General features: G+C 39.4%; 1 protein-coding gene and 1 long non-coding RNA gene across 2 annotated transcripts in view; one reads left to right on the forward strand and one right to left on the reverse strand.

Annotated features, from left to right (window-relative positions):
• znhit6 (zinc finger HIT-type containing 6) overlaps positions 1–27,403 on the reverse strand; it is a 29,745-nt gene extending 2,342 nt beyond the window's left edge. Inside the window, exons 1-9 of the mRNA XM_010730958.3 lie at positions 27,106–27,403; positions 26,547–26,612; positions 23,770–23,876; positions 23,533–23,618; positions 20,775–20,878; positions 10,973–11,041; positions 10,625–10,705; positions 6,687–6,767; positions 1,344–1,468 (exon numbers count right to left, since the gene is read on the reverse strand). Coding sequence (XP_010729260.1) covers positions 1,344–1,468; positions 6,687–6,767; positions 10,625–10,705; positions 10,973–11,041; positions 20,775–20,878; positions 23,533–23,618; positions 23,770–23,876; positions 26,547–26,612; positions 27,106–27,221 — 835 coding nt within the window. The 5' untranslated portion in view covers positions 27,222–27,403. The remainder of the gene's footprint in view (positions 1–1,343; positions 1,469–6,686; positions 6,768–10,624; positions 10,706–10,972; positions 11,042–20,774; positions 20,879–23,532; positions 23,619–23,769; positions 23,877–26,546; positions 26,613–27,105) is intronic.
• LOC113748029 (uncharacterized) lies at positions 438–20,637 on the forward strand. The gene is made up of 3 exons (XR_003464071.1): positions 438–824; positions 16,632–16,697; positions 18,900–20,637. It is a non-coding gene; the product is annotated as an uncharacterized LOC113748029 (long non-coding RNA).
• Positions 27,404–27,494: the final 91 nt, after the last annotated feature.

Raw genomic sequence — 27,494 nt, forward strand, 5'->3', positions numbered from 1 at the left:
TCTTCACTTCACAAGCCAAGATGCCTTTACCTCTATAACACAGCTAACTAGCTTAATTGTTCTCAGACTGAAGCAAACGCCTCTGGACTCGAGTCTGATTGGTTTAGATAGATTAGATCCTACCCTTGCATGTCTCCAAACAGTACTGTAGTTTTGCTCATTGATTTGGGCAACCTGAAAGAATGCTGTCAAAGACAACTTTTGATTTTTTGGTTAATGGGACAAACTTTTGTTTAGATTTTGTTCTTGACATTAGTTAAACCTAAAAAAAGGGAAATTACATTTGAAATAGTGACATTAAACATTTGACCATCTGACACAAATCACAGTGAGTTAAAAATGTCAAATCAAAGACATGGTGACTCAGGGTCAACAAGGCCACAAAGAAGGAGTCAGTAGCTTAGACCAGAATACTGACCAGCTGCATACTACAGGTTAGATCCTCAAATTTACTTCATCCTCACTGGATGTGTAACAGCCACAGTATCCGATTGCTCTTTATCATTTCCTGCCCAGTTTCCCAGGCCAATGCATGTGTAATTATCAGGATGTTTTTACGGCTAACATTATAGAAAAAGAGTACAGAACCACGGCCTTATCACTGAAAACACACATACACACTGAGACTAAAATTACCTCATTTGTCATTCAGTCTGTCTGGGTCTGACAGTATAATGATACTGGGTTAGTGTGGTCTTTTGTGACCATACTAACCCTACTGAGATATACACAGTTTGACCACAGTTTTTTATGATATGCAGTCCTACTTTATCATGACTCTCCTTGGCCCTAAACATCCAGCACTGGAAGAGACCAACAAACAGGTAAAAAAAAAAGACTGATCTCCTGTTTTCTCATCTTGTGTCATTTGACAACTCATGAGGTCACTGTTTAACAGTAAGCCATGTTTGATCCTCTTTTTGGACACAGTCGCTGTTGAGGTTAAGTTGGTGTGTGTGATGCTGTGCAGAACACCCTCATTTCCGTTGGGGTAGCATGTTGCCATAGTGAAAAATAAGGGAACAGGGAGTCTTAATGTCTCAGCTGGAGAAAACCAGGACATGATACAATGCTGCTGGAATTGGGGAAGTTGAGAGGGGATGGCGTTTTTGGGCTGAATGGTGTTTTGACTCATGTCATATATCCACCCTTTTAATTAGTTACAGAAAACATAGGTGAAAATGAAGCATTAAGCTGAACATAGTGATGATGACATGTTTTTTTGCTTATAAAGTATCAGTAGGTTAGTGCTGGTGCAGAATTATTGCAAGAGCAGGCTGTAGGAAAGTCATGACATTTAAAACTAGATATGGTGTTTTTTTGTTTTGTTTTTTTTTTCTTACCTGGTCCTTTCAGTGGATAGTCCTTCCATTGATCTCTGAGTACAACATGCAGCACAGGATATTCAATCAGTGTCTTGTAGCTCAGGTTGTCTCTTAGGCTCTTGTGAATGTCCAACTCATGGTACCTATTCAGATAAAATTGAGGCACAAAACAGAGGTAATTACAAGACAACTCAGTTAATAGCTGGATTGGTAAATTATGTGATATTAGCCTCAATGTAGGTAATTTCAAGAGTTTTTAGGTGCCAGGTAGCAACAAAGACAGAGCAAAGATGGCCATTGTTGTTGAAACTAACTGGTGACTGTAGCTTTTTATTCACAGCCGCCTGTGGCACATTAATGGCTGGGAATTTTTTAATGGATTGATAGAGATTTAAATCATGGCTTGGCACAGTGAAGATCCTTTTTGGTGTTCGTCTCAAGAGATGGAAACTGACTTTACCCAGAATCAACGACATCTCTCACAAGCACATAAAGCGGCCCTCTTACTCCTCCTTTAGCCCTTTGTATGAGATGACATCAGTCTAGTCTTGTCTCTAAGTAGTCCTGTCATGCATTAGGGATGGTCATAAATCACCAGACTAAATAGTTAACTGGATTCTTGGGAGACATGGCTTGCCACTACACTCAACTGATTCAGAACCATCCAGCTTAGGCTGTCATCACTGAAATACAAGGCATCATATATTTTGGATATATACAGTAACTGGCACCATCCCCACCAACTGTCAAACGCGTGCCAGGCTTAAGATTATTGGACCATTGTTTGTTTTGCTAAAAGCACAAGCAGACTGAGAAACCGCCCAGGTAGACACCCACTCCCAAAGCCAATCAAAGCACTCTGCTATAATGTGACATTTACAGGTCTTTACTGGCAGTAAGAAGCTCTCCCAATGGAAGAGTTTCTCTTAGCTAGGTTAAAGATCCTGTTGCATGGTCCCACAAATAAACAGCAATATTTGCTGCTAGTTCCTGCAGGACAATAGAGCATAGCCTGTGCGTCTAAAAAGACACACAAAACAACAAGGATAGCATCATTTATAATGTGCATGCCAGACAAATACTGTTTCCATTTCATTTGTTTTTATGTCTAACTTGTAATAAATTAATGTTCCTGGATGTTTTTTATTTTTGCAAATATACAAGCTAAATTAAAACAAAGTGTTTGTGAACAACAGTGAAAGATGGCTAGATGGCAAAGCAGATTGTGGCTCCCTGTTGTGTCGATGGGATTGTTAAAGCTCTGGCCATTTCTAGATACACAGCTGAATGACTCAACCAAGAACACGCACACATCTGGTCTCTATATAGTGTTCTAGTGAATGAACAGAACAGAGGGTAAGAGATGTTCTCCTCAGGGAGATTCCTATTGTTTTCTCTTCCACTGCTAAGACCCATCAGCATGCAGTGGTAAGGTGTGAGGACAAAGAAACATATTTTGATATTGAATAGGCATTATTGTTTTATATAATGTTGAAAACCCAGATGAATCAAGTGCAAAATTAAGTTGGACATGTCAATGGCTGTGTAGTAGTTGGTACCAGCATTGTTTTGTAAAACTGAGTCACTGTAACACAAGAAAACTGTTCTTGTCTCAGTCCATGTTGAATTTGAACATTCCTTGCATGTTGTTGTCTGCAAAAAGCCTTCCAGGTTTGTGTTGTAATTTTTCGTGTCAGCTTTGTGTCAGCTGTTGTTGCCAATACTGTGTCCTCATTGTTATGTGACCAGAGCTCCTTTTATAAATGTTGTGAATCAAATCAGACCTTGAAAGATGCTCATGCATGAGGTCGTCCACTAATCAGATGATCAGCATTTTGATCCCCAGCTCCTCCAGTCTGCATGTCGAAGTGTCCTTGGGCAAGATACTGAACCCCAAATTGCTCCCAAAGGCTGAACCATTAGTGTATGAATGTGTATGTGTATGAATCTTTAGCTCCAATAATTGTTGTTGCCAGCTTGCATGGCAGCTAATACCATCAGTGTATAACTGTGTGAGAATGGGTGAAAGACTACACGCTTTATAAGTACAGTCCAATTACTATTTAGTTCCAGTCATTGTCATGCTCACTGTACTGTCCCAAAGGGAGGGATTGTGTCAGAAACAGTCCTCCAAAGTCATGTTAAGTGGCATGTCCAAATTAATCTACGATTACATAATTCATGTGCCACAATGTTATTAAAAGACAACATTGGTGGATGCATTATGGTTGCTTTTGGGGTCGGGCATATAACCAAGCTCTTCGGTACCTCTGTACCACAGTACACATTCACTGTGTGATCTTGTAACATACTTTTACATTTAGCAAATAAAGTGCTTAATAAAACCATGCTATTTTAGTAAAGATACCTAAAATGAGTCCAACACTGCAGGAGACCTGAGCAAGCATCTGATCCACAGAAACAAACTTGGACATGGCTTTGGGGCAAGCTGAGGGAGAGCAGATCGACAGGCTCAGAAGAGCTAAGGAGGTTCACCACAAATATGTGGGAAAAAGCAGTGCTTGAACAGGACAGAAACATCACTGTCTGATGGGTCCACAACACTGGTTAAAAAAAACAAAAAAACAAAAAAACAAAAACAGAATACACACACACAAGTTTCCTTTTTTGGCAGCAAAAGTAAAAACAGCATCTCCACTTCTGACAAGTCAACAGGCATAGATGTTCTGTGGGATTCAGCTGGCTGAGAGAAAAAGAAGAGCTAAGGGAAAGGAGGAAAGGGCATCCACTGGATCTCAGGGGTGGAATGAATAAAAAACAAACATTCCAAAAAAAAAGAGCACAAACAAACACCCAGAATGGTGTGAATGGTTCTCTTGATGCACAGTATGTTTCCTTTCCAGTAAGAGCATGTTGACTGGTTACACAGCTATGTTTAGTTTAGCACAAGAGCTCCTTTATTGGAGTGTGTTGATATTCCAGTAGACATTCAACAACAAAAACATGCAGTCACCCCTTTGTGTTAGACTTGGCAAACGTCCTCTAAGTAGCCATGACTACTGCTGTCCATGACTTCATAACATTAATGATACCTTTCAAAATTAGGGGCTTTCTGCTTATACTGATTTATTCAAAAATGTGGTGGCCCCTTTGTGGTTGCAAGGCTTTGACCTTGTTTGGGACCCCTAAAATGGGATGTGACCTTAGACTGTAGGGGGCCTCTCTTCTTATTAGAGCTGTATTCTGTGGCTGTGGTCCTGTTATGTAACTGCAGTTAAGTGAGGTAATTCCCTCGTGGACAAGCATCCTAATTGTGCTTTATTTCCATTCGTCAATCCTTGATCCAATATTGACAATAAACACTTTAAATTACAGATTCATCGGTCAGTCATTATGTACCCCATACTCAGAGCTATTAAGGTATTAGAGGAAAAGGCTACTGCAAGAAAGTGAGACAGAAAGGAGGAAAATTCTGCCACCGTATTACTCATTATTGCAAACTTGACATGTCAAAGTCAAAACATTCTTTCTGACTCACAGCAGTGACTGTATCAGGATAATACCTGTTCAGAATCATTTATAACATCCTTCTCTGAGAACTGTTATGACTCATTTACTAAATTCTCAGGATATGCCTGCACCTACATAGCTCTCCACCCTGATGAGTATTTTTATGTGATACCACCACCTTCAATAACTGGCTGCTATAAGTTGGGAGCAGAAACAGTCTGACCAAATGAGCCATATATATTATTAACTTGTGACTATGCTACTTTTTAATGGCTGTCATTATAATGGTGACACTGTAAAGGTGAGATAATGACACATTTAAAAGCATTCAAACCTTCTATATGCTGCCATAAAATATAATTTATCTGCTTAGAAAATAGGTGCAGCCCAGCCCACAGGGCAAAACAAAAGGAGCATGGGCGCATTACAAGAATCAGGGATGGGATCGGAGGTTTCATGATGTTTCAAACTGGCCAGGGGGGTAAAGATTATGAGCACAGAGGATAATCATTCACTCCATGACTAAGTGGAAATGGAGGAGAGCCAAATAATCTGAAACTAGGCAAGGCAAATGGGTGCTATCAACACCATCCTCTGACCGCCGTGGAAAAAAATGAAAGACAAATAGAGCAGGAAGAGGGAGCACACAGAAACTACAAACAGAAACTATGGAAGCAGAGAGTGGGTGAGGGAGTGTGAGAGAGAGAGAAAGTGAAAGAAAGCAGATGGAAGATGTAGATAAAAGTTGCAGAGGAATTTTTGATCAATGGCATTTCTCAATGTTGGAATCAAATTAAAAAGGGGAGGAGAAAAAGCCCTTCAGGCCTCTCTGCCAAAAGTCTATGCAGCTTTGCAGGAATTTACAAGTCAGTGATGTCATGTTCATAAACAAATTCTGTCGATTTCATACATGCTGAATAAATCAGTCATGACTGGCAAGTCCAATCGAACGGTCAGAAGGGTCACACAGACAGGATGCCTGTGCAATGACAGGATTCTAAACCACTTTTGAAGATTAAAAAAGTGTCTTTCATTGTTTTTTTTATCCTCAAACCTCAGCCGCACGTCATTAAATCTTCTTAATCTTTCTTATCTTTAAATGATACATTTTTGTGATAACTTAAATTGCTTTACAGCTTTTGTTTTATTGTGCACCATTTTCTCCATGAGCTCCACTTGTTTTGGCTGTATACATTTTTTGCTGGTATTTTATAAACCACCTATCGACGTCATACTAAATTCTTAAACTGTGTGAACTAGAGCTGCACAGAGGAGACCAGTATTAGATCATTGAAAATATATCTGCATGAGCATGTGTGTCGGCCAACAAGTAACAAGAAATGCCAAACATGGGGTGGATTGGAAACAGCGTCACCATTACACAGTTTTTGATAGTCAAGTCAAACCAGTTTTGTTTTATTAGCCCAAAGTCACTAATGAAATTTTTTCCTAAATCATGCAGTAGATTGTCTGTACAGAGAACACAAAAAAGCTAAATTAAAAGTTTGAAATTTACCAGTAAGAATTTCAGTGAAAATCGTGTACTGTTATTTTATGTGTTTATGTTGAAAAACAAAAATTTGAAATTCTTAAATATCAATATTGGCCTCAGAGATCCATCCAAATCCATCATTTGAGCTGTAGTGGGAACAATCATGACAGGTGATTGATAACTTCCAAAACGTAACGTAAATGTAACAAGTGGGCCATTGATTGGGGAAACCTTTATTCAGCAGTATAACTAGATTAAGCCATGAGGTCTGTAAAAAATCCAACCTGTTTAGATCATGCACCAACAACTCCATAAAAGGGAAAGCAAAAATATATTTCTCAATGGGAACCAAGGCTGTATCCCCTTATACTGATAAGAGAGTAAAAAGTAAATCTCACCTCACAGAGTTAGCCTTTCTCCCCTCTGCTTTCATGAATACTTTCACATGATCAAATGGAGTGTGCACATACATCTTCAACCTGAAATAGACATTCACATCAACACAGGAGGTTAGAGACTTAAAAGACAATAAAAAACACACATGGGAACACAAACTGTGGAGAATTTCCTTGGGTGGCTACCATAAAGGTCAAAACACAAAGCGCTCATTGACTGTGGCACAGGAGAGACCTAAATGTACACTTGTCTGGTATGCCGTCTGATATATGCACAGACTTCTTGTGTGCAGGACAATCCTCCGTGCTACTGACAGCCATGGCACCTGAGCCCGCTGTAAACAACCAGGGAATGGGCCATGGAGAGTTAAATCCCAATCACTTGAATGTAGACTAAACAGTGTCTAAATGGTTGGGACTGAACCAAGTTACACTACCGGTCAAAAGTTTTAGAACACCACACTTTTTCAAGTTTTTACAAAAAATTATTCAGTTTATTGTGTCATTGCACTGAAATTAAAGGATAGAACAAATAACCAATTTGAGTTGAAAAATAAATCATAGAATCGATTTATAGACCAAAATGTATTCTAAACTTTTGACTCATCAAAGTAGCCACCTTTGGCAGATATAACAGCTGAACACACTCGTGGCATTCTTTCTACAATAGAAATCAAATATTCTTCAGAAAGTTCTTCCCAGGTCTGTTGCAGAAGTTCCCATAAATGTGTGGCACTTGTAGGTTGCTCTTCTGTCCAGTTCTTCCCAAACCAGCTCGATGGGGTTTAAGTCTGGAGACTGTGCTGGCCACTTCATGTTTTCAAGCTCAACATCTTGTTTTTTTTTCTTGAGGTAGTTTTGGCATAGCTTGACTTGTGTTTTGGGTCATTATCTTGCTGTAGGATAAACCTCTGACCAACTAGGCGCATACCAGAGGGTATTGTATGGCGCTGCAGAATGCTCTGGTAGCCGTTTTGGTTCAGGGTGCCGCTTACTGTGTACAAGTCACCGACCCTGGATCCAGCAAAACAGCCCCAGACCAACACACTTGCTCCTCCATGTTTGACAGTTACACACACTGTGGAACCATCCTCTCGCCTACTCGATGGCATACAAAGATCCTGCGTGATGAACCGAAGATTTGAAATTTTGATTCATCAGTCCATAATACCTTCTTCCAGTCTTCAGTAGTCCAATGGCGGTGTTTCATGGCCCAGGAGAGCCTCTTTGTCTTATTCTGACGTCTTAGCAATGGCTTTCTTGCTGCAACTCGTCCTGTCAAACCTGCAGCTCGAAGTCTTCTCTTCACTTGCTTGCTTGTTTACTTATTTGCTTACTACAACCACTATTAAGCTGTGCTTGAAGCTGTTGTCCTGTGAGCCGCCTATCACGCAAGCTGTTAACTCTCAGAAACTTGTCCTCTGATTCAGTTGTGGCTTTGGGTCTGCCAGACTGCTTCCTGTCAGAGTTTCCCCCAGTTTCTGAGTGCCTTTTGATGGTGAAGAAAACTGTATTCACTGACACAAGACCTACATTTTTAAGTGTTATGACACTCTGTCTCTCGTCCATTGTTAATTGCCTTTTTCTCGCCATTTTTGTAGCAACACACTACTTTCTGCAGTACGGTACTGTTCACCTGATGCTCATGAGGGTCTGGTACCACAGTGTGTTCCAACACTGCTTTTATGCAGACAAAGGTAGTTATAAGTAAAGTTGGAACACCTGTAGGAATTAGTAGCATTAGTAACAGCTCTAAATTGTTAACCCACTTTGTCTTCCCTGAAAATGGCCTTTCTCTATAATTCTGAAATGTACATTATTTTTCAGTTTTGGGTAACTAAACTTTTTTTTCAACCTCTGGCTGTTCAGTACTTACCTTTGTACCATTTCAAGCTATTCATTGGGATTGCACGACTTGAATTGCAATAAATAACTGGAAAAAATAGGGTGTTCTAAAACTTTTGACCGGTAGTGTATGTGTGTACTTGAAAGAGGTGTACCTATCTACAATATGCTCTCGCTGTAGGTTTTACAGTAGACTGCTTACTGCTGACTGTTATCAGTACAAAGGTTAGGTCAGAGGAGTCAGATCGCTGCTCTGTTAGAGGTTCAGATTAGAAATACCGAGTGTTCTGCAATCAAAGAGCCTGCCTTGTTCAAAGCCTGCAGTTCATGTTGGGAGAAACATGAGCCTGGGAAATTAAAAAGAAAGCGGAGCAAGAGCAAAATTGCAAAGATAAATGCAGGAAAGTAAGATTGTGGGAATTCAACAGAACATGAGGGGACTGAATCCTGTGGAAATGAAATTGGATTGAGTTGGTTGATATTAAAGATAGATGACCTTTGAATAACAGCTTTTGTAAATTCACCAACTGGACTTTCTCCTGAGTTGCGCTGTTGAACCTATTAAAAAGAAGCTACTCCACCTATACATCTATTCAAGTTGAGCACAATTGTGCTGGCACAGATTAGTGGAGTGTTAAATTTATTCATACACATTCACATTCCGCAGTTAATTTTGGTTAGAAGTGCAAAATATTTTCTGTTTTGTGGAGAGAAGAAAAGAGAACAGACTGATCTGTACTGAGGCATAATAACAATGCTGCCAAACCCAATTACAGGGGACCTTGTCTGGCATGCAGGCGACAGTGGACCTGATACAGGTCATCAAAACCAAAGCTGCAGTCATAGCTACAAATGGCCTTTATATTTAGAGAAAGGATGGTGAATGCCTGTAAGTAAATCTGAAACACAACAGGTCATTGGATTTCTGTTTTAACAACTGATTCATATACACAGCAGTAAAACAGAGGCTGCATCTTGAGTACAGCACAGTAGACAATGCAAAAAACCTCATATACGATGTAATAATCCCAGGACAATATGATGCAATAGCAAATGAATGTAACTGCGTCACACTTGTGTTAGAATTATGGGGAGTGTTTGATATTATACTGTGCTGCAGAAGTGCAAATACCAGTGTAGCTGCATTTGAATGGCAATTGTTGTGAGCAATTCAATTAGCTTTGTTTTCCCCAGTCTCATTCCCAGTTTTTATGAACATGAGAATCCAGAAACTAAACACAGTGTCACATTTGTGGCCAAGAGCAAAAGTGCTCATTTGAACTTTTCAAAAGAACACAATGGGCTGAGCAGCAGCCATTATCCTTAAATTTATGGTCTTCCAAACCATAAACTGGTGTTGATTTCTGGGTCTATTATCACATTGTTAAGTTTTCTATTTCTATTTCTATTCATTTGACCAGTGACCAAACCAAAACAACTGAGTTTTGGTTTGGTCTATCACTGAATGCAATATGTCAATCTAAGCTTTCTGGCTTTGCTTCAAGATTTAAAAAAGAAATGTAATAGCAATAAACTAAACAAAATAAAGATTTAACTGAACCGACATGGTTAGATGCTTTAAATAATGCTTACTGACTTACTGCCAATAATATGGACACAGTTTTCACTCCAGATGTACAGGGCCTGAAGCAAAGGCCAAATTCATCAATTTGAATTGGCTGCTTACTCTGCCATAAAACATGGACACAGTTGGACACAGAAGTAGTTTCCAAACTGGGTGGGTAAATAAATAATCCTACAGCTTGAACTCTGTGTAACATGTTATTAGACAAGATCATGATGGTGTGTTAGCCTTGTAATGACGCAAATTCACAAATCATTAACAATATGACATTTTTAACAAGCCTAAAAGGGCATGAAGGCTTATTAATGTGACCACTTAAAGTTAAAAAGTGAACATGTTTCAAATAGTGCTGCACAGAGAGGATTAAAGATTTTACATTTTGGGAAAAAACAAGAACACTGGTATCGGATTGGTTTGGGTTTTCTTTTTCAGGGTTTGGTTGGTGCATCCGTACAAACAATCACAAAAAAAATATCACATGGAACGGATGTGTTGATAGGACAAAGCTCACTTTTGACGTGTCACAGGGTCCGACTCTGTTGGGTGGATATAAGTGGTCAAGATCTGCTCCAAAGTTTGCTTGTCAGAAACCCTAAAACAAGAAAGAGATTGTGAGGGAAAAACCAAATGTGAGATTCAAACCAGGTCAAATTATAATGGATAAGATCTCTGTGTAGCTTTTACAATCCTGGACTGAACACACCTCTTAAGGGTGACTCTTTCCAAGTTGCAGACTATGCACCTGCAGCAACAAACATGCCTTCTAAGTACTGATCATTTGCTTTTAGTCAACAAAACATTGGTGCTAAAGTTTGATGAGTATATTATTCAAGAAAGTGAAATTTGTTATGTAACTCACCTCCTCTGGCTGAACTCTGTGCTGCTCTGAGGGAAGATGAGCTTCAGATGCCACATGAATAGTTTTCCACTAAACGAGACACAAAAAACTCATTTTGAGTTTCAGCTTATCAACAACACTACTGCTTGATGCCCATTTTTCAACAAAGACTGATGAAGTCACCAATGCTGTGACAGTATTCCCTTCACAGTAAAACACAAATGCCCTTGTTTAAATTCAGAGCATAAAATGGATTCAGCCTTAATCTGTCCAAGACAATACGCCTGGCCGCTTCCAAAATCTTGTCCATCTGTGTGACTGTGTGTGTAAATGAAGTCACCATGGAGACCATGACATATACACTCAATACTAGGACACCAGCTGGTGGATATCAAATAATGATCGCTTCTTCTGGGGTAATGCTTTGGGCAGTAACTGTTAAACGTGGTTGGGTTTTTTTGGGGGTTGCTGGGCGTGCTCTACAACCAAACATTTATCCCCTAAACAGCTGCTGTGTTCATATCTAATAATGTCATTGTGATGTAGACATAGCCAACAAAATGTAATACTGAACAGTTTGGGAAATATGAAGAACAAGATGTAAATCTGATTTTGTTCTTTTAAAGTAATGGATTCATTACTAGTAACCCACAGTCTAATTGAATTGTTCCAGCCTATGAACCAATTTGACACATTAAAAAAATATATTTGATATCATTCCTGTTATTTAGATAAAACCAAGAAGGACATGAAAGGTTTATTTCTGCTGCCCCTGAGGAATAGAATACACTAAACTGGCACAGGCATCAATAAGTCCTGCTCTCCACCGTCATATACCCCACATACTGAGCTCAACCTAACTACAAGGACTTCCATTGACCAAAGACCACAGAATATGCCATATATAGGGTGGAGCTGATTCATCAACCCATTCTCCATCAGGGTAGAGGGACAGAGGCCTTGATGGATCTGAGGGATGAAGATGAAACATAAGACGCAAAGCATAATTGTAAGGCACATATGGGAGACCTTGTTATTAGGGCTTGGTACTCACCAGAAGAGATTTAGAGGACAACTTGGAGATTTCTTTTGATATCTGTAATATAAAGTCTTTTGTATCTTTCCCAAAATATCTAAAAACAAAGCTCTGCACGGCTACCTGCACACTTATCTTTGACTGATTCTCAGCCCACAGAGTAGAACAATTTTTGGCTTCCTGCTGAAAGATGACTAAAAGTCTATATCCATATTAATATGCTGTATTTAGTAATGTCAATCATGGCTGTGTGCTATGGTTTTATATGTTAGCATTTTATGTTAACATAAATCTCAAATAAATCTGATACAGATGGAATTTAGTCATCATTTTGGACCGTTGATTCAACAAAATAACACGTGTCAACCTGAACAATTAGTCAATAATTGAAACAGTTCAAAACAAATTACTTTCAATGAATCTATACTAAGGGTTTTGGAGGTGGTGGATCAAAATAAGTGAACAGATCACCAAAGTCATGACAAATAATCCTTTGAGGACCATTAATGGCAGCTCTACATTTCATGCAGATCTATCCAACAGCTGTGACTGGACAGCCAGACTGACGGACAAATCATGATGTTTCACAGCTACATCAGGGCTCATATTGAGTCTGGTTCAACTATGAACATATATCAGACTTTTCAGTTTTGTCAACCATTGTCAACAGGACTTTGCATGACACAGACTAACTCTAGAAAAAAAATGGTCACATAAATAAAAACAATGCTATAGAGTACACATTCTGACAAAATCCATAATAGCTGACAATGAACTGCTCAACTCTACCCCATTTGTCTTTTGAGAGCAGGCATGTTTCAGGTGCTTGTGAGGTTGTTTTGCTGATCCAGATGGTAGCATTATACAACAGGGGTCATGTTTTTTTCCCCTTGAAAACAGAAACAGGATGGGTAGGAGGAGTTCAAAAGCATGTGCAGAACTGGCAGAACACCCAGTGAAAGGTAGTTATGAGTTTCTCCTTGGCTAGGAGAAGGTGAAGGGGTAACACTGTGGGTAACGAAGGCAGCAGCAGGCAGGTTAGAAATGAAGACGGGACTGGGAGGGGATTCCCTACGCAACTGTAGGAGGTACCTAACACCTCTAACCCCTTAGTCAGAGGAATGTATGTGTTTGCTCAGTTTTGTCTGCGTTTCTTCTTTGGTGCATCAGTGTGTGCGTGTGTATACGTGTGCAGGTGTGTATGTGTTTGTACGTGCAAGCAAATGAGGGTGGAGCACCAGGTGTGATGCCATTATTCTGTCATTACAGCAAATGGAAACTATGTCTTTCAATGGAAAAGGGGCTTGCCCAAAGATGCATGCAATCATTTCGGTGAAGGCCACAGTGCATACCTGGGATAAGTGCCATCATTCATTGTTGGGGAAAAAAAGAGGAAAGAGCAGCATAAAAAAGTCAAAACAGAAGCACCAACAGCTGAAGACGACTGCTCTGAATACCAAAACGTGCTGAAAAATATGAGGACACTCCGCCTAGTCCTTAAACAGTTATTTCTGAAGGGCCTTGAGCAAGGCAATTAAACTCTAAGGGAAAGCAGTGGCAAACAGTGAAAAGTTAAGTTGTGCAAGCTAATTCAAATGTGTATACAACAAGTACAACTCTACAACTACTAAAAACACACCTGTTTATAAAGATTAAGTGCTTAAACCACACAAGGGTTATGTTGAAAGGTTTACAACCACCAACAGAATTCCACACAATAAGCCATCTACTCTACCATACATGGCCTGCATTAAAAGGTATTTTTCCTCCAAGAGGGATTATTCATCGAACAGCCCGTTGGACCAAATAAACCAAATAAAATATGATTGATACATAGCCAGAATAGAGTGGATAACATGTGAACGTGTCTTATTAATGTAAAAGTGATTAACTATTTGTTTCTAGGGTCAAAGTTTCTTCCAGCCGCTCAGTTCATGATTGATCTACTGAATATCTATCAATCTGTAACTGTTTGCATACATACACGGAGGAATACTTTCCTCAGTGTCAGGACAGTTTATGATCATCTCTGGAAATAATACTGTACGCTCCGGATTTATATTCTGTTTATTTTGTCTCATTCAGAAACCTCAGCATCCTGGGTAAAAAAACCTTGGGGTTTAAAATTATTCTCAGCATCCTGAGTTGTGCAGAGAGGATGGAAGCGGTCATATCTTGCTGCTTCCCAAGTGGTTGCCGTTTCCTCTTTCTTAAATTGGCAGTACAACAATGGTATTTTTGTTTCTCTCACTAGGCTACACAATATTTACACAATAAAAATCACTAGTCTGGACTTCTTATGAAAACTTAAAACCCTTAAAGTAGACCCTACACAAAGCCCCACTTTTGGGAACAAAGGCCTGTTGTTGAATTTGTAATAAAAGCTACAGTATTTCAGTCAATCAATATAGGGACTGATTTTAATATACAAGCTAGCAATTCAAGTTATTAAAAGTTAGCAAGTAACTCAAAACCTGGAGCCAGACTGGAAAGTCAGCCAAAGCGCAAGTGAGGATTCATTCTTTTGACATTTAAAATCTTTGGGAGAAGTGGTCATTCCCAGTAACGGATAAATTAGTCATCTTTGCCCCTGAAAAGCTTTATAAATACAAGACCTGGTGTCTGGCCATTGGTGAGAACTATCATTGTTCTGCTCTTCACAGACCTGACTAAAGGGTTGTGCTTGAAGGGTGACATTTTAGTTTTAAATGCAAAATAAACATCTTACAGAAAGAACTGCAAGTCATTATAATTCATGAATGCAACTTTGCCTCTCACTTAACTTAAACTAAGTCTGAACAATTGTCTGTATTCATGAGGGAGACTGAGAAATAAAACAGACTGAGGAGGATGGATGAATTCATTAACAAGAACATACTCTTGCTCACACTGTTGATTAAGTAAGTGATTGGAGTTGCTTGTGCCATTAACACTGGGGAGCAGAAAGCCTGACTGGTGGTCTGGCAGTCAGAGTAGATCCATCTGGCTGGATTAAGGATTGGACAGATCCAACAAAAATGGGGCAACATATGAAACCATATGTCCCATGTATCTGCCCCTCAGAGGAAGATGCCAGGATTTGGGTGGGAAATGGGTGCTGGTGGAATGAGATGACAGGACTTTGGGGCCTCTCTGCTAAGATACAACAAATAAATCCAAAGCCATGACTGGATCCACAACCTCAGAGGGTGGAGTGGCAGGAAAACTGAAGGACGAAAGGGAGAGTAGGCAGAGATTACAGGCAGCTGTATCTTAAGACTCCTTCTTTAAGTTCTGGCTTGAGCCTCAGTTGCTGGACAAATGCCGCAATGTCAAATCATACGTCTGCTTTCACTAAAAAGGCTCAGAACACCCTCCTCCTCTTCGTACGTACAAGACTCATCCACCGCGATGCTAGCAGCCCCCTGAAAATGTAATGTGCATATGGGCATTAGCTTGTGTTGGACCTGTGGAAAGTTTGACCTATTAGTCTTGCAAGATAAAGGACAACCCAGGTTCTTAGCACTTATCTTCAGGGGCCTGTGTAAGTTTGTACTAAATTTCAAGGGAATCCATCCAAAAGTTTTCAATGCATTTTGCCAGCGAAGCCACTTCTAGAGCCAAAGTATTAGTGTGGCATAAAAAAGAGAAAGGATTCATGGCCAAGAGTTGTTAACACTGAAGTTTCTCTGTCCAAGAACAAAACTATGTAATTAATTTTGAACACATGGGAACCTAATTATTAAAATTCAGTCAACCAAACATGACACATGGTAAGTTTATATTCTCTCTAGCTCATGCAGCACACTCACATTTCTGCTTAATTTACAGTTTGGAATTTCACAGAGAGCCAGAAAGCAGCATGTAGCCCACAGTTATGTGGCCAATTATGATGACAGCGTTCGTAACACTGATGAAACTCCTGCTTGCCATTCTGGTGTGAGGTTTGCCTCGGATGACAGCCGGCGGAGACTCTGCTCTGCATCAACAGTGGTTAATCAAGCCAATCGCAGCCAGAAGGTTGTCTTTTGGAGTCTCGAAGCTAAAGCTACTGCTGATTGTTTCATTTGAACATCTGCATTTTTGGAAAGGAGGAATCGTGGTGCACGCTCACAAAATGATGAATAGTTGTCCTCCGTCATGAAATATGGGGTGAAATATGGCTCTGCCTGCTTTACTCCATATGTTCATTCATTCATCACATGCAATATTTCATACACCACTTAGATTTCTACAAACCTGTGATGAATGCCACTGTTGCATTTCAGAATTATCAAAATTGCAATAAATGGCATAATTGAGGTTCTAAAATTACACCCCTTTTCCATCGCAAGCTCTAACTGGGGAGTGTGTGTGTGTGTGTGTGTGTGTGTGTGTGTGTGTGTGTGGCAGCCTACACTTCCAAGGCAGAAGATAACTGATATTTGGAATTTGGTGATGGTAAGCGACTATGCACAGATTTTATCAGTTTTAGAGATCTGAAATCTGACCATAAAAACATGTAAAAGCGTTCTTCAATAAAACACCTACCATCTCCTTTGCTGTGATGAAATGTGGTGACGTCTGTTGAACTAATGTTGCATGCAATGCAAACCCACTCTGTTTGTTGGACGGGATTTTGTCTACATCTAGATATTTAAATTTTTTGTACTTTTATGTTGGCAGATGCATTTCAATACTGTAATGGGAGAATGGTCAGAGAAACAGCTGCTACAGTGGTTAAACAAAGAGGTGAGCGTGACAACAGCTTTTGGAAAAAGCCCAAACCACCAACATGTCGTCATGCTGAGCAATGTCTTTGCTCTTCCTGTCCTATAACAACTTTTATCTTGTCTGTATCATGGCCTCACGTTTGCTGAATAGTACAGGCATGCATAATGGCATTGAAATAAAAACATGGCAATGCCTTGTCATTTGCATTACTCCTAAGTTCACTGTTGTTTTGGCTCATACTCATACATACAATAGTCAATTAATAATCATCATTGAATAAAGGCTTCACTATCCCTTAAAGGAACTAGATTATTTGCTGTGTAAACAGACAACGTTTGAAAGGCAAAAGTGTTTATACCTTTCCTAAGGCAAAACACCATGCTGTCACAAGTGTGAAGTGTTTGTTACCAGTAAGTAGTCGTGAGTAGATGTAATCATTAAGTCGCATAACATGCCACTTAGTAACGTGCCACCAGCCAAAAATGAATGAGAACATGTTTCCTTTCACACCATCACATGTCTGCGTAAAGCAATAGATTGAGTAGTTGCAGCAAGAACAAGTGGATGATGACAGGCAGTCAAACAAGGATCTGTTGATTCTTCAGTGGCTCTACTAGAAGCTGAAGTTACAGTATAATAGAGGAGGAGACAGTTTGTTTGACAGCAGAACAGAAAATAGAGGCAAGAGTCCAGGGCTTTAGAATGCTAGTGCAAAAATGAATGTGTTTTAGGATAACAGCATGGAGGTTTGACAAGCTAAAACAGCACACACTGTGTCTATACACAGACATATTGACTCAGTCCACTGATTGGAAAATCTATCGGTGGGTGGCTCCAGTTACAAAAAGTAGCAGTACATATACAAGTAGTACTTTTGGAGTTCACTGTTCCTCAACACCTGTCAATATCAGGGAACAAAATTAGGCCTCCTCTAACCCAGAGAGCTGACTGAGGGCTGATTCCCAAAATATGGCAAACTGACATACATGGCACAAATCCACAGCTGCTCATATTTCTAATTATCTCAAGTTATTATAGAAATATGTTCAGTTATTATCCCCAGTAACTACCTCTGCAATGTGTTGTCCAGTCCACTCAAGCTGTCTATGAGGAAAATGCCCCGCCATGCCAGGCTGAGGCTGTAGAAAACATAATTCCACCCTAACACAGCTACTCCCAATGTTCTGCCAAATGCCAGCTATTATATACTTACCCTCCAAGGGCTGAACTGAGAGGCAGGCTGTAATTTTTCGTCAGTCTCTTTACTGGTTGTACCTTGTTTTTGAAATTAGTCACCGGCAAAAGGTGGAAAGAAAGTAGCTGCACGGCCATTATTTTGCATACAAACATTTAATCAGAGAGACACACAAAGTCACACACTTACATAAACGTGCACGCACACGCGCGCAAACCATCGCCAGGCATGAAAGCCCTCTAGTCAGCTGTCTGCCAGTAATGATCCTTCTCTGGCAGAGCGAGTGCGTAGCATGAATATGTCGCTAACCAGCTGCAGTCACACTGCTCACACATCTGCTTTTTATATTATGTACTTGGTACATTCTGAAGCACATTCTCTCCCAATCGCTTGCAATTTATTGTATACCTTTCATCCCATCCCTCGTGTCCATTTGCTAGTCTGTGAATGAGACACTGTTGCGGTTAGTTGAAAAATCCTCAGTGAAACTAACCAGACTAAACAAAGAAATAAGGCTGTGCAGCTGGACAAAGATTCCTCTACAGATAGTGAACCGGCAACAGTATAAAGATTCCTATTGTGTGTTTTGCCGAAGTACTTGTGGGAATTTAGCACATTTCTGAGGAGCTGAAGCTAAATATCCAAAACTTAACAGACATTCTGGTCTCATCCAACAAAAACTTTCTGTCACCATCTGACATGTGTTGGGGACTATGGGGTTGGAGGGTGGGCAGAGTGTGCTACTACAACCTGACATAATATTGCCTCATCGTGAGATGTGACGTGCACATTTAACTCACTGCCTGCAAAACACCAGAGACAGACATGACAGAGTGCTAGACTTTACGGATGGAAAAGAGGGTGGTGAAAGGGAAAGTAACAACATAAAACCAGCTGGAAGGACTGACAAAGGATTCTTTTAGTGGCAATCCTGATTGGCACCCAATGTTGCCCCAGACTCGTAAAACTTTATTATGCAGTTCAATAACCATTTTCCCCTCTCCCCCTCCTCTATTCTTCCACAGAGGGATTAGAGTGGCAGGATTCAGCCTCAAAAAGAAATGGGAAAATGAGTGGCAGAAGGTTGTCCAAGGAGGGAGAAAACATGCCAGACATGACAAGACCACCAGCAGAACTGAGGAAAATGGAAAAGTGCCCATGCAGAAGAATTACTTACTACGACGGGGTCTAAAGCAACTAATGACCCAGTCTCTAATTTACTGCAAGTCTGCAAAGTTGACTTCACAAATCATTTCTTCCAAAATCAGTAAACTGCCAATGGGTAAGGGTTAAATAACAACAACATTCTTGCTGGAGTTGCATGTCACTGTGTGTTAATTTCAATGCTAAAAAATGCCTTTTTACCCTTTTCCACAGTTTCTTCACTGGGCATAAGTTCTCTTTTTCTGTCACATTTTATTCTTTTCTGGTTGAAGCCAAAGTTTCAAAAGCCAAAGCTTGTTTGAAAATCTTTTACATTTTCTGACTGTGAGTACAAACTTCAGCCAACGACACATTGTGACATTAAAACAGTGGTTCGCAACCTTTTAGAATTGCAACACAGATACCCCAAATTACCTCACAACCCCTTGAGGGGCCTTGAGAACCACTGGAAGTCCTTTTATAATAATATCAAGCTCATATTAATAATGATAAAACTAGATCCTGACAAATTCCAGTTTAGGTCAACAGCTCATGAACATTTACCTCACAAGAAGCTGGTGATGAGTTCCTGCCAACCTTTTCTGCAAGTTCAACTTTAACTCATTTACAACTCATCTAGCCATACGTTTGGTACAGAGGGGGCTATTATTTCAATCTACTGATCCTATACCTTGAAGATGACAGGCCTGCTGATGATAAAATTATGTTTAAATACATGCACCAATTTTAATAAAACAACATGCCTTCAAAATGTGTACTGATGAATGACTAGAATGTGTAGTATATTATCACAGAATATGAAAACAATTAGCCTATGGTTTAACTCATTTGTATTCACTGAACCCTGCAGTAGTTTGCAGATTGTTCCTTTAACTGGGGTAATATAATGGAGAAGATGCACTGCAGCTGCCCAGTGATGGTTTGTATGCAGCATGGAATATGGTGTCATTTATCCTCAGCAGGGAGTGTGTGTGTGTGTGTACGTGTGTGGTCTGTCTGCAGATTGGAAGCTGCAAATATCTTGAAACAGAATGGCTACAATCTACCAGCTTGAAATGGCATTATCAACAGGAATGAAATGCTGTGAAATTCAGCAAAGCTGCAAACTGTATCATTCAGCAACTCTATGACATCATCATGGCTAAATCTCCCATGGTATAAACTTCACCTTATCTCAGACTGTCAGACAGTGATGTGTAGGTGTTAATGTCAATAACATCGATAACATCCCAACTGCCTCGGGTAGAATATTGATCCCACATTTAACAGACATGGGTAGATGCCTTTCATTGTCACGTACCAGACTCCCATAAAATAACCTGAGGAGAACCAGCACTCAATACAACTGCTGTTAGGGGCTTAACAAGAGTGCCATCCTGTGGTAAAGTAAAACATCAGTAATCAGAGGCTCCAAAGTAAGCAGGATTAAACTTCACCAGAAATCCATGAAGTGTTGTCTTTGACTGTGACTGTGTGCATCACAGACAGTCTCAAAATGTTTGGCTTAGACTTTAAATGCAGCTGATCTGATGGAAATGCAAACACCCATGCTGTTGTATTAGCACACTACCCGTGTTTGTGCTTCAGTATGTTTGAGTTCTGTCTTTTCTATGATACTGTAGCATGTGTGATGAACATTTAAGAAATAATCAGAATCATTTATTTTCAATATAGTCAAGACTATATAACAATACATTGTGTATATCTAGTTAAGTCTAAGAATAAACAATTCTTACTTTTTGAGAAAGAAGGTGGAGTTTTCTTTGCTTTTAGTGAAGGTGATGGGGAGAAACCTCAGTGTGATGTTCATCTTTCTGGCGTTGGCTGCCAGCCTCTTCGCCTGGAAAAGAGAAAAGTAAAAATAGTACAGTGCAGTTTAATACTGTTGTTGATTATTTTAAGCACCTGACAGAAAATCCATTTTCGTTGGTTTCAGCTTATCAAATGCGAATATTTGCTGGTTTCCTAGTCTTCTGTCATGATAAACTGAACACCTCTGGGGTTTGAACTGACAAAAAACTGTTATATGTGCACTTCTCATGCATTGCATTTTCACCATTCTCTGACATTATAATGACCTGAAATTGATTAGAACCAAATCAAATTGAAAATAATTATTAGCTATAGTCTGCACAGTGTCACGGAGAAACACTGGTATACTGGAGTTCAGTAAGGTGTAGAAGACCCAAAACACATCTAGACACGTAACACCAAACAGAACAACCGGACAGGCATCAGATCTTTCAGTAAAATGTTGCAGCAGCATACTTCAGACAAAATAACAGTTCAGTCAAACAGGATGTAACAGAAAACTTCTTCTATTCTTAGCCTTGAACAGATTTGTTGGGACCACAGACTTGCTGGCATTTCAGTCCAGTGGAAAAGTCAGTGGGGGGGGAATCTTCTCTAAGAACAAATAAGTCTAAAGACTAAACATCTGTTCTGCATCAATGAGTCCAGCTGTGTGAGTTTCATTAACAATCTAAAGACGACCTGAACTTCTTCTCACTGGCCTCATCTAAATGTGAAAAGACAAGCCTTTCCTTCCTGGCACTCATGTAGCTCCTTCATGACTTCAGATTGGCAGGTACTGAGAGTCAGTAAAAGAGATTTATTTAAAAAGGTAGGGGCTATACAAGGCTAATAACAACAGATTACTGCTGTTGCAATGTCCTGGTAGAAATCCAAATCCCAAAGCTCATCATGTGCCAAGCGTGCATCTCTCGCTGAGAATAAGCCTCATTATTTTGATTGATTTGTGACAGCTGAAGCGGTCACTGCCTCCAAAAATCCCATAAAAGTACATTATTCTGAGCTCTGAAATATCACTTGTGTTGTCTCGTAGTAGGAGTACAGGTAAAAGCTGGCAGGGACACTGTGTCTTACATATCAGAATGTCTGTGGTTTGGCACAACAACAAGTATTGCATAACCACAGGCACAAATTATGTACGTTAAGCAATAAAAGCACAAAAATATTTAGGCGATGCTGCTTTCTGCACTGATAAAACTAGATTTTTACAATTTTTTTTCAACTTAACTCAGATATATAATATAATTTAATAAGACATGGACCACTGACATGTATATGTTTTTGCCATAAATGCAACTGAAATGATACATCCCAACACATGCATCTCTTTCCTTCTTACACTGTGAGGTTGTTTTTTAAAAACGGTTTAAAAAAGACAATCACACAAATTATTCGTCAGTCAGTTTGACATTTCCAGGTTAATATTTATCACACTGCTCAAAGTGAAATTTTGGAACCACTACGTATTCCATGATTTCTCTGAGGTCCCTTATACACCAGCTGCAGATGATCTTTCCTGCTTTAGTTTTGTTTTTCATTTCAGCCTTTTTCATTTAATTATTTATGAATATTTGATATGTTACTGGGATTTATTGTCCACTCTTCTTTTCATGTTGCCTTGTTTCTGAACTGTATTTGTGAGATTGGTGTATTGTTTTTATGTGCTGTTTTCTTTCTGTAAAGCACTTTGTATTATTATTATTCACTTCCAGTAAATGCTAATGCCCTTTAGAGCAATCTTAGAAGTCAGCACAGGTCTTGGACTCTTAGGAGAGGTCAGTCTTGGGTCAGCCTGTTCTTGTTTGGGATCAAAGTACAACAGTTTGTTAAGATCTCTGAGATTTTAAATATTAACAGTATCAACTTTCAATTTAGCTGTGATTTAGAGCTGAGATAGATTTTTCACCACTCGGGAGAATAGCCTTGGCTGAACAGTTATGAACTGTTGACTATTTTTTAAAGTGGAAACATGATAAGTGGTGACAACAATGAAGTGGGGAACATCTGTTTCTGGTTCTTAAATACCAAAACACTTCACACTGAAATTCAGAAACATACATGTATTATTTAAACAAAATAAAACAACTACTACTAAAATAGCTGACCTAATGAAATGGGAATCGATAAAAAATCTATTTCTTTTGAAGCTATGTTGACTGGTAATCAAGTGAACAGTGCCTCTGAGTACAAGAGTGAATCTGGGGCTTTTAGTCGTTGGTGAAAGCTTTGTGAAAAAAAAGGGTGAAAGACAGAAGCCGAGCTGGGCTTCTCGCTGTTGGACTTGTGATTAATAGTTGCTTGATGTTTGGCTGTTAGCAAAGTTGTCGACTTGCTAATTTTTGATCACAAGTAACATAATAACAAATCCATGTGTTCGGCTGTCCATATTTACCATAATGGTATTGCAATCCTATACAATGCTGCTTTAAAACGTTAATGTAAGCATGTTTTACATCCATGTTTATTAGTATGCAGTCTTCTTTCCTGCATTTGCTGGTGCATTGTTGTTTTTCTTGGCGTGTTACTACCATCTATGGATCAGTGATGTCACCTGTGCATATGCAGCAATGGGATAGTAGCCGTGGTGCTACTAAAAGGTTAAAAACTCCACACAGAAGCTTTGAGGGCGAGTATCCAACATTAAGCATATGGCATAACTTCATTTGTAAATCAAGGACATACTTTACAAGTGGTGCGAGGAGTCCGGACGAGATCGTCTCTGGTGGCACCATCAGCAAATCTCCCTGTATCCTCCAGAAACCTGTAGTCTACAGCACGGGTAAAAGACAAATACACACACAAGAAAAAGCTTTTTTCTTTTTTTTATATCACTCATTACATAAACTGTAAACCATGACAGTGAGGTTAAATACCGCTAGTATTCCATTCAGTCACGGGAGGAGTAAAGAAGATGCTCACCACTGAGAAGCGCCATTTCATCAAAATGTGACAGGGTCAAAAAGGCTGTTTTGTTTCGAATTCCACTGCATCCGGAATCTTCCTTGTGTTTCTTCACACACAGCAGGCTGGAAAATATACACAAACTTTGTTGAATTTGTTACATAACACTTCAGTTCTTTAAAAGATTTTGGCTTGGCAGCATTTCAGCTATCCAAAGACTGCTAGCCTGCTGAACTGAGATATGAAAGATAAGATGAAACAATAGCACCACCCAAACAAATAACTAGCGCTGCAGATGGCCAAACACTGCTTTGTCCACTGCCTTATTATCACTCCAGAAATATTTTAATGTGTGCTCGGAGAAAGGGCCAGAGAAAACAATCCTGATTCTCTGATTCAGATCTTTGTAGACAACTTCAGTCAGCTACTAACCCAGAGATAAACACAGCACCACAAGAAGCTAACAGTGTTTATGCTGCACTTCCTTCCAAATAGCAACTGAATCTCCTCTGCACTCTCAAAGTTTTTACTAGAAACAACTGAAAATAAACTGTCAAATCAGAAACCACAGTGTGCTTCATGCATCGGTTAAAGGAACAACAATGAACTTCCAAAACAATTAGAAATCTGGTTATCTCTGTAAAAAGATATCTGCATATGCATGCAGAGTATGTAGGCAAGTGACCAAGATTTTGGCAGTGGAAGCATTCTGGTCTCTGTTTGTAGTTCATTCTTCGATTTATCTGCATTTATAAGCAGAAACATGTTTATAGATATTAGTCTGATTGTGTTCTTCTGGTTCTTCTTGTGTATTAAGTTGCTTTTTTAGTCTGGAAAGGAAGTCTTGAGCCGGATGAAGTCCTGAAACATTGGCCCACTGTTGCCTCAGATCTCTAGACCAAGCAAATACTTGCAAGCAGCTTTAAACTACTCCCCAAATACCCTTGTTTAAACATCATTGATACTCTTACAGTACTTCAAGTCAGATGATTTAATTAGGATTTTCAGTTTTATTGCAAGCCAAACTACTCATTATATAAGGTGTCTGATGCTAATGTGCCGCTAATACAAGCTCTGTCCAATATCCACAAAAAAAGACAGACAGCTCCATCAGGGCTGTTCACATGTTCATAAATCAGTAATCAATGTCATCATGACGACAATAAAGCAGCATCATGTTCAATACTGATTAATCTTTAGATTATTTTCTCAAATAATATATTGTTTATTTGGTCCATAAAATGTGAAGATAGTAGACAAAAATATCATGCATCAAACACTATAACAGGTAAAAACAACTTAAACAATTCATGAATTATCACAATAGTTTCAGCTTTATTTTCTGTTGATCAACTATTCGATTACTCAACTAATTATTTCAGCTTTTAAAACATTACTGAAGATAATATTCAGCATTCCTGTAACAGGCTTTCTGGAAGATCTTGACAAAAAAAAAAATACAAACACACGCACACACACAAAAATAGTTGGGATTTAATCCAAGTATGGAAAGACTTTATTCAGACACTTGCTGAGAGACAGGTATTTGGCCAGGGTCAGACCAAAACTGTATCCCTAGAAACTATGTAAAAGGAATGCTGAATGATGCCCAAAAACAACAGGCAACCATGAGAGAATGTGGAAGGACAGCGCCCTTTGAGAAATCTTAATGAAATTTTCAGGCGACCTTCGTTATGCCATTAAGTACTTGAAGGTTAACTTGTAAATGCTTCAGCGTCCACAGAATTTCATGGAGCACTGCCATCACTGGTGGCATGTTGTTCCTGGCCATAACTTAAAGTTCAGTCAGTGAAAACAAAAACATGGCCATGAGTCGATCATAAATATTATCTTACTGAATGCAATGGATGTTCTGATTTTATACATGATATTGGACAGAGATGGAATATGGCTTTTATGCTTTATGTAATAAAATGATCTCATCATAGAGATAGAGCAGAAACAGAGGGAAAATCAACTCACCAACAGAACTCATCTTATTCATGTGATCTCACTACGATTTTAACAATATACAGTAGTATTTATCTTTGATGACATGATGATAATTCGGGGAAAATCTGCCTTGAATCGTGCCCACAGCTGCTAAATTATCCAAGGTCATGGACAAAAGTGCAATGTTTCCCATTAATATGCCACTCAGGATAATAGTTTGGGTGGACCACACACTTTATTTCACCACCCTTCAGTGCACACACAAATATAATCTTTGAAAGATCTTTTTCCTGTAATCATTTCAGCCAAATCAAAGTGTCGGTTTGGCCAGAGTCTCAATCTTCCATGAAATACAAGTTTTAATACAACTTGACATTTCTTCTACTAGTGTACTCTCACAATGTCCACACAGGGAATCTAATGATGTGTCCAATGATAGGGTTTCAAATACGTTGTAGACATAACACAAGTAGCTCTATGGGTGCAATGTAGCTTCAGGTCCACATATTAAAAAGGGAATGTTGTGTTTAATTGCTTCAACATCTACAAATCAAGACCAAAATATGATTGTATGGAATTCAAACATGCATGTTTAAGAATATAAACTATAGACAAAGTCACAAAACATGAACAAAGTGAAATAATCCGCAGATTCTCAGGCATTTCTCACACTTTCTTTTGTCTACCGTTGCTGCTCATCATAGTATGAAATGTTATCGGGTTAAATCATCCAATATTTCACAAGAAAATACAAAATCGATATAATATTTTGTGTTAGGGGGGGACTTGGGGCTGTTTATTTTCCTGTAAAATAAAGAAATATTAACTTAAAATAATCTCACCTGCAGGAATGGGCAAGACAGGCAGGACATGTGTACTTGGCTTCCTGTGATCCACACACACCACAGCTGCAGGACAGACAACATGTCAGCACTGTGTACACACATTATGGACAGCTTTACACTTTAAACCTGAACAGTTACAGGATGAATGACAGCAAACGACACACGTGACTGAAATACACCACAAAGAAACATTCAAACTTTTCTTTTTTTTTTATTATTACACACAGACGTTCAGCAGTTATGACGGTACTCTATCAGTTCACAGAAACAAGAGAGAGCAGGAAAGAGACGAGGGGGGATAAAGCATTAAAGCATTACAGTAAGCAGCCTTCAGACTAGTATTAGTATTTTCTCAAATGTAGCCAGCGGGCTAACAGCTTGCTAACCTGTACCTAATGTTTAACACGATAAGTTACCCGGCGTTTCTTATTTGCTGACTAATATCCAGTTATAGTCTTCTCTGTATCGCTATATGACTTGAACACTAGTCATGTAAGCTGACATTAAAGCAAACATGAAGCGGTTAGCTAAGTTAGCAGTTCGTTAAAACACTCACTTGGAGAGAGAAATCTTCCTTTTGGTCCCTCTCAGCTCTTTATCCGGGCCGCTGTTTCCCTCTTGGCTCTCCACGGTTGACATTATGTCTGTTGTTGGTCCAACACCTGAGCACATTACAGGATAACTGCACACGCACGTTGGACACAGACCGCGCGACACCAAAACAAACCTTCTTCCGCCGGTGAGCACTCACAGCACGTGGAGGTGAGTTCCGGTTGGAGCGTGCTCATTGACGCCTCCCGGTGTCGGTGGATCTGAACTACAACGACCCCCACATGGCAAATGCTGACAGCAGAAACAACCCTGAGCTGATGAGGATGGGGAGAATGTGTCAGATAGATAAGTCATTTGTAAGTCTGGTTCCTCACCGCCTTTTATGTATGCTTA

This window comes from Larimichthys crocea, chromosome XVII, assembly GCF_000972845.2.
Source record: "Larimichthys crocea isolate SSNF chromosome XVII, L_crocea_2.0, whole genome shotgun sequence".
Classification (NCBI taxonomy): domain Eukaryota; kingdom Metazoa; phylum Chordata; class Actinopteri; family Sciaenidae; genus Larimichthys; species Larimichthys crocea.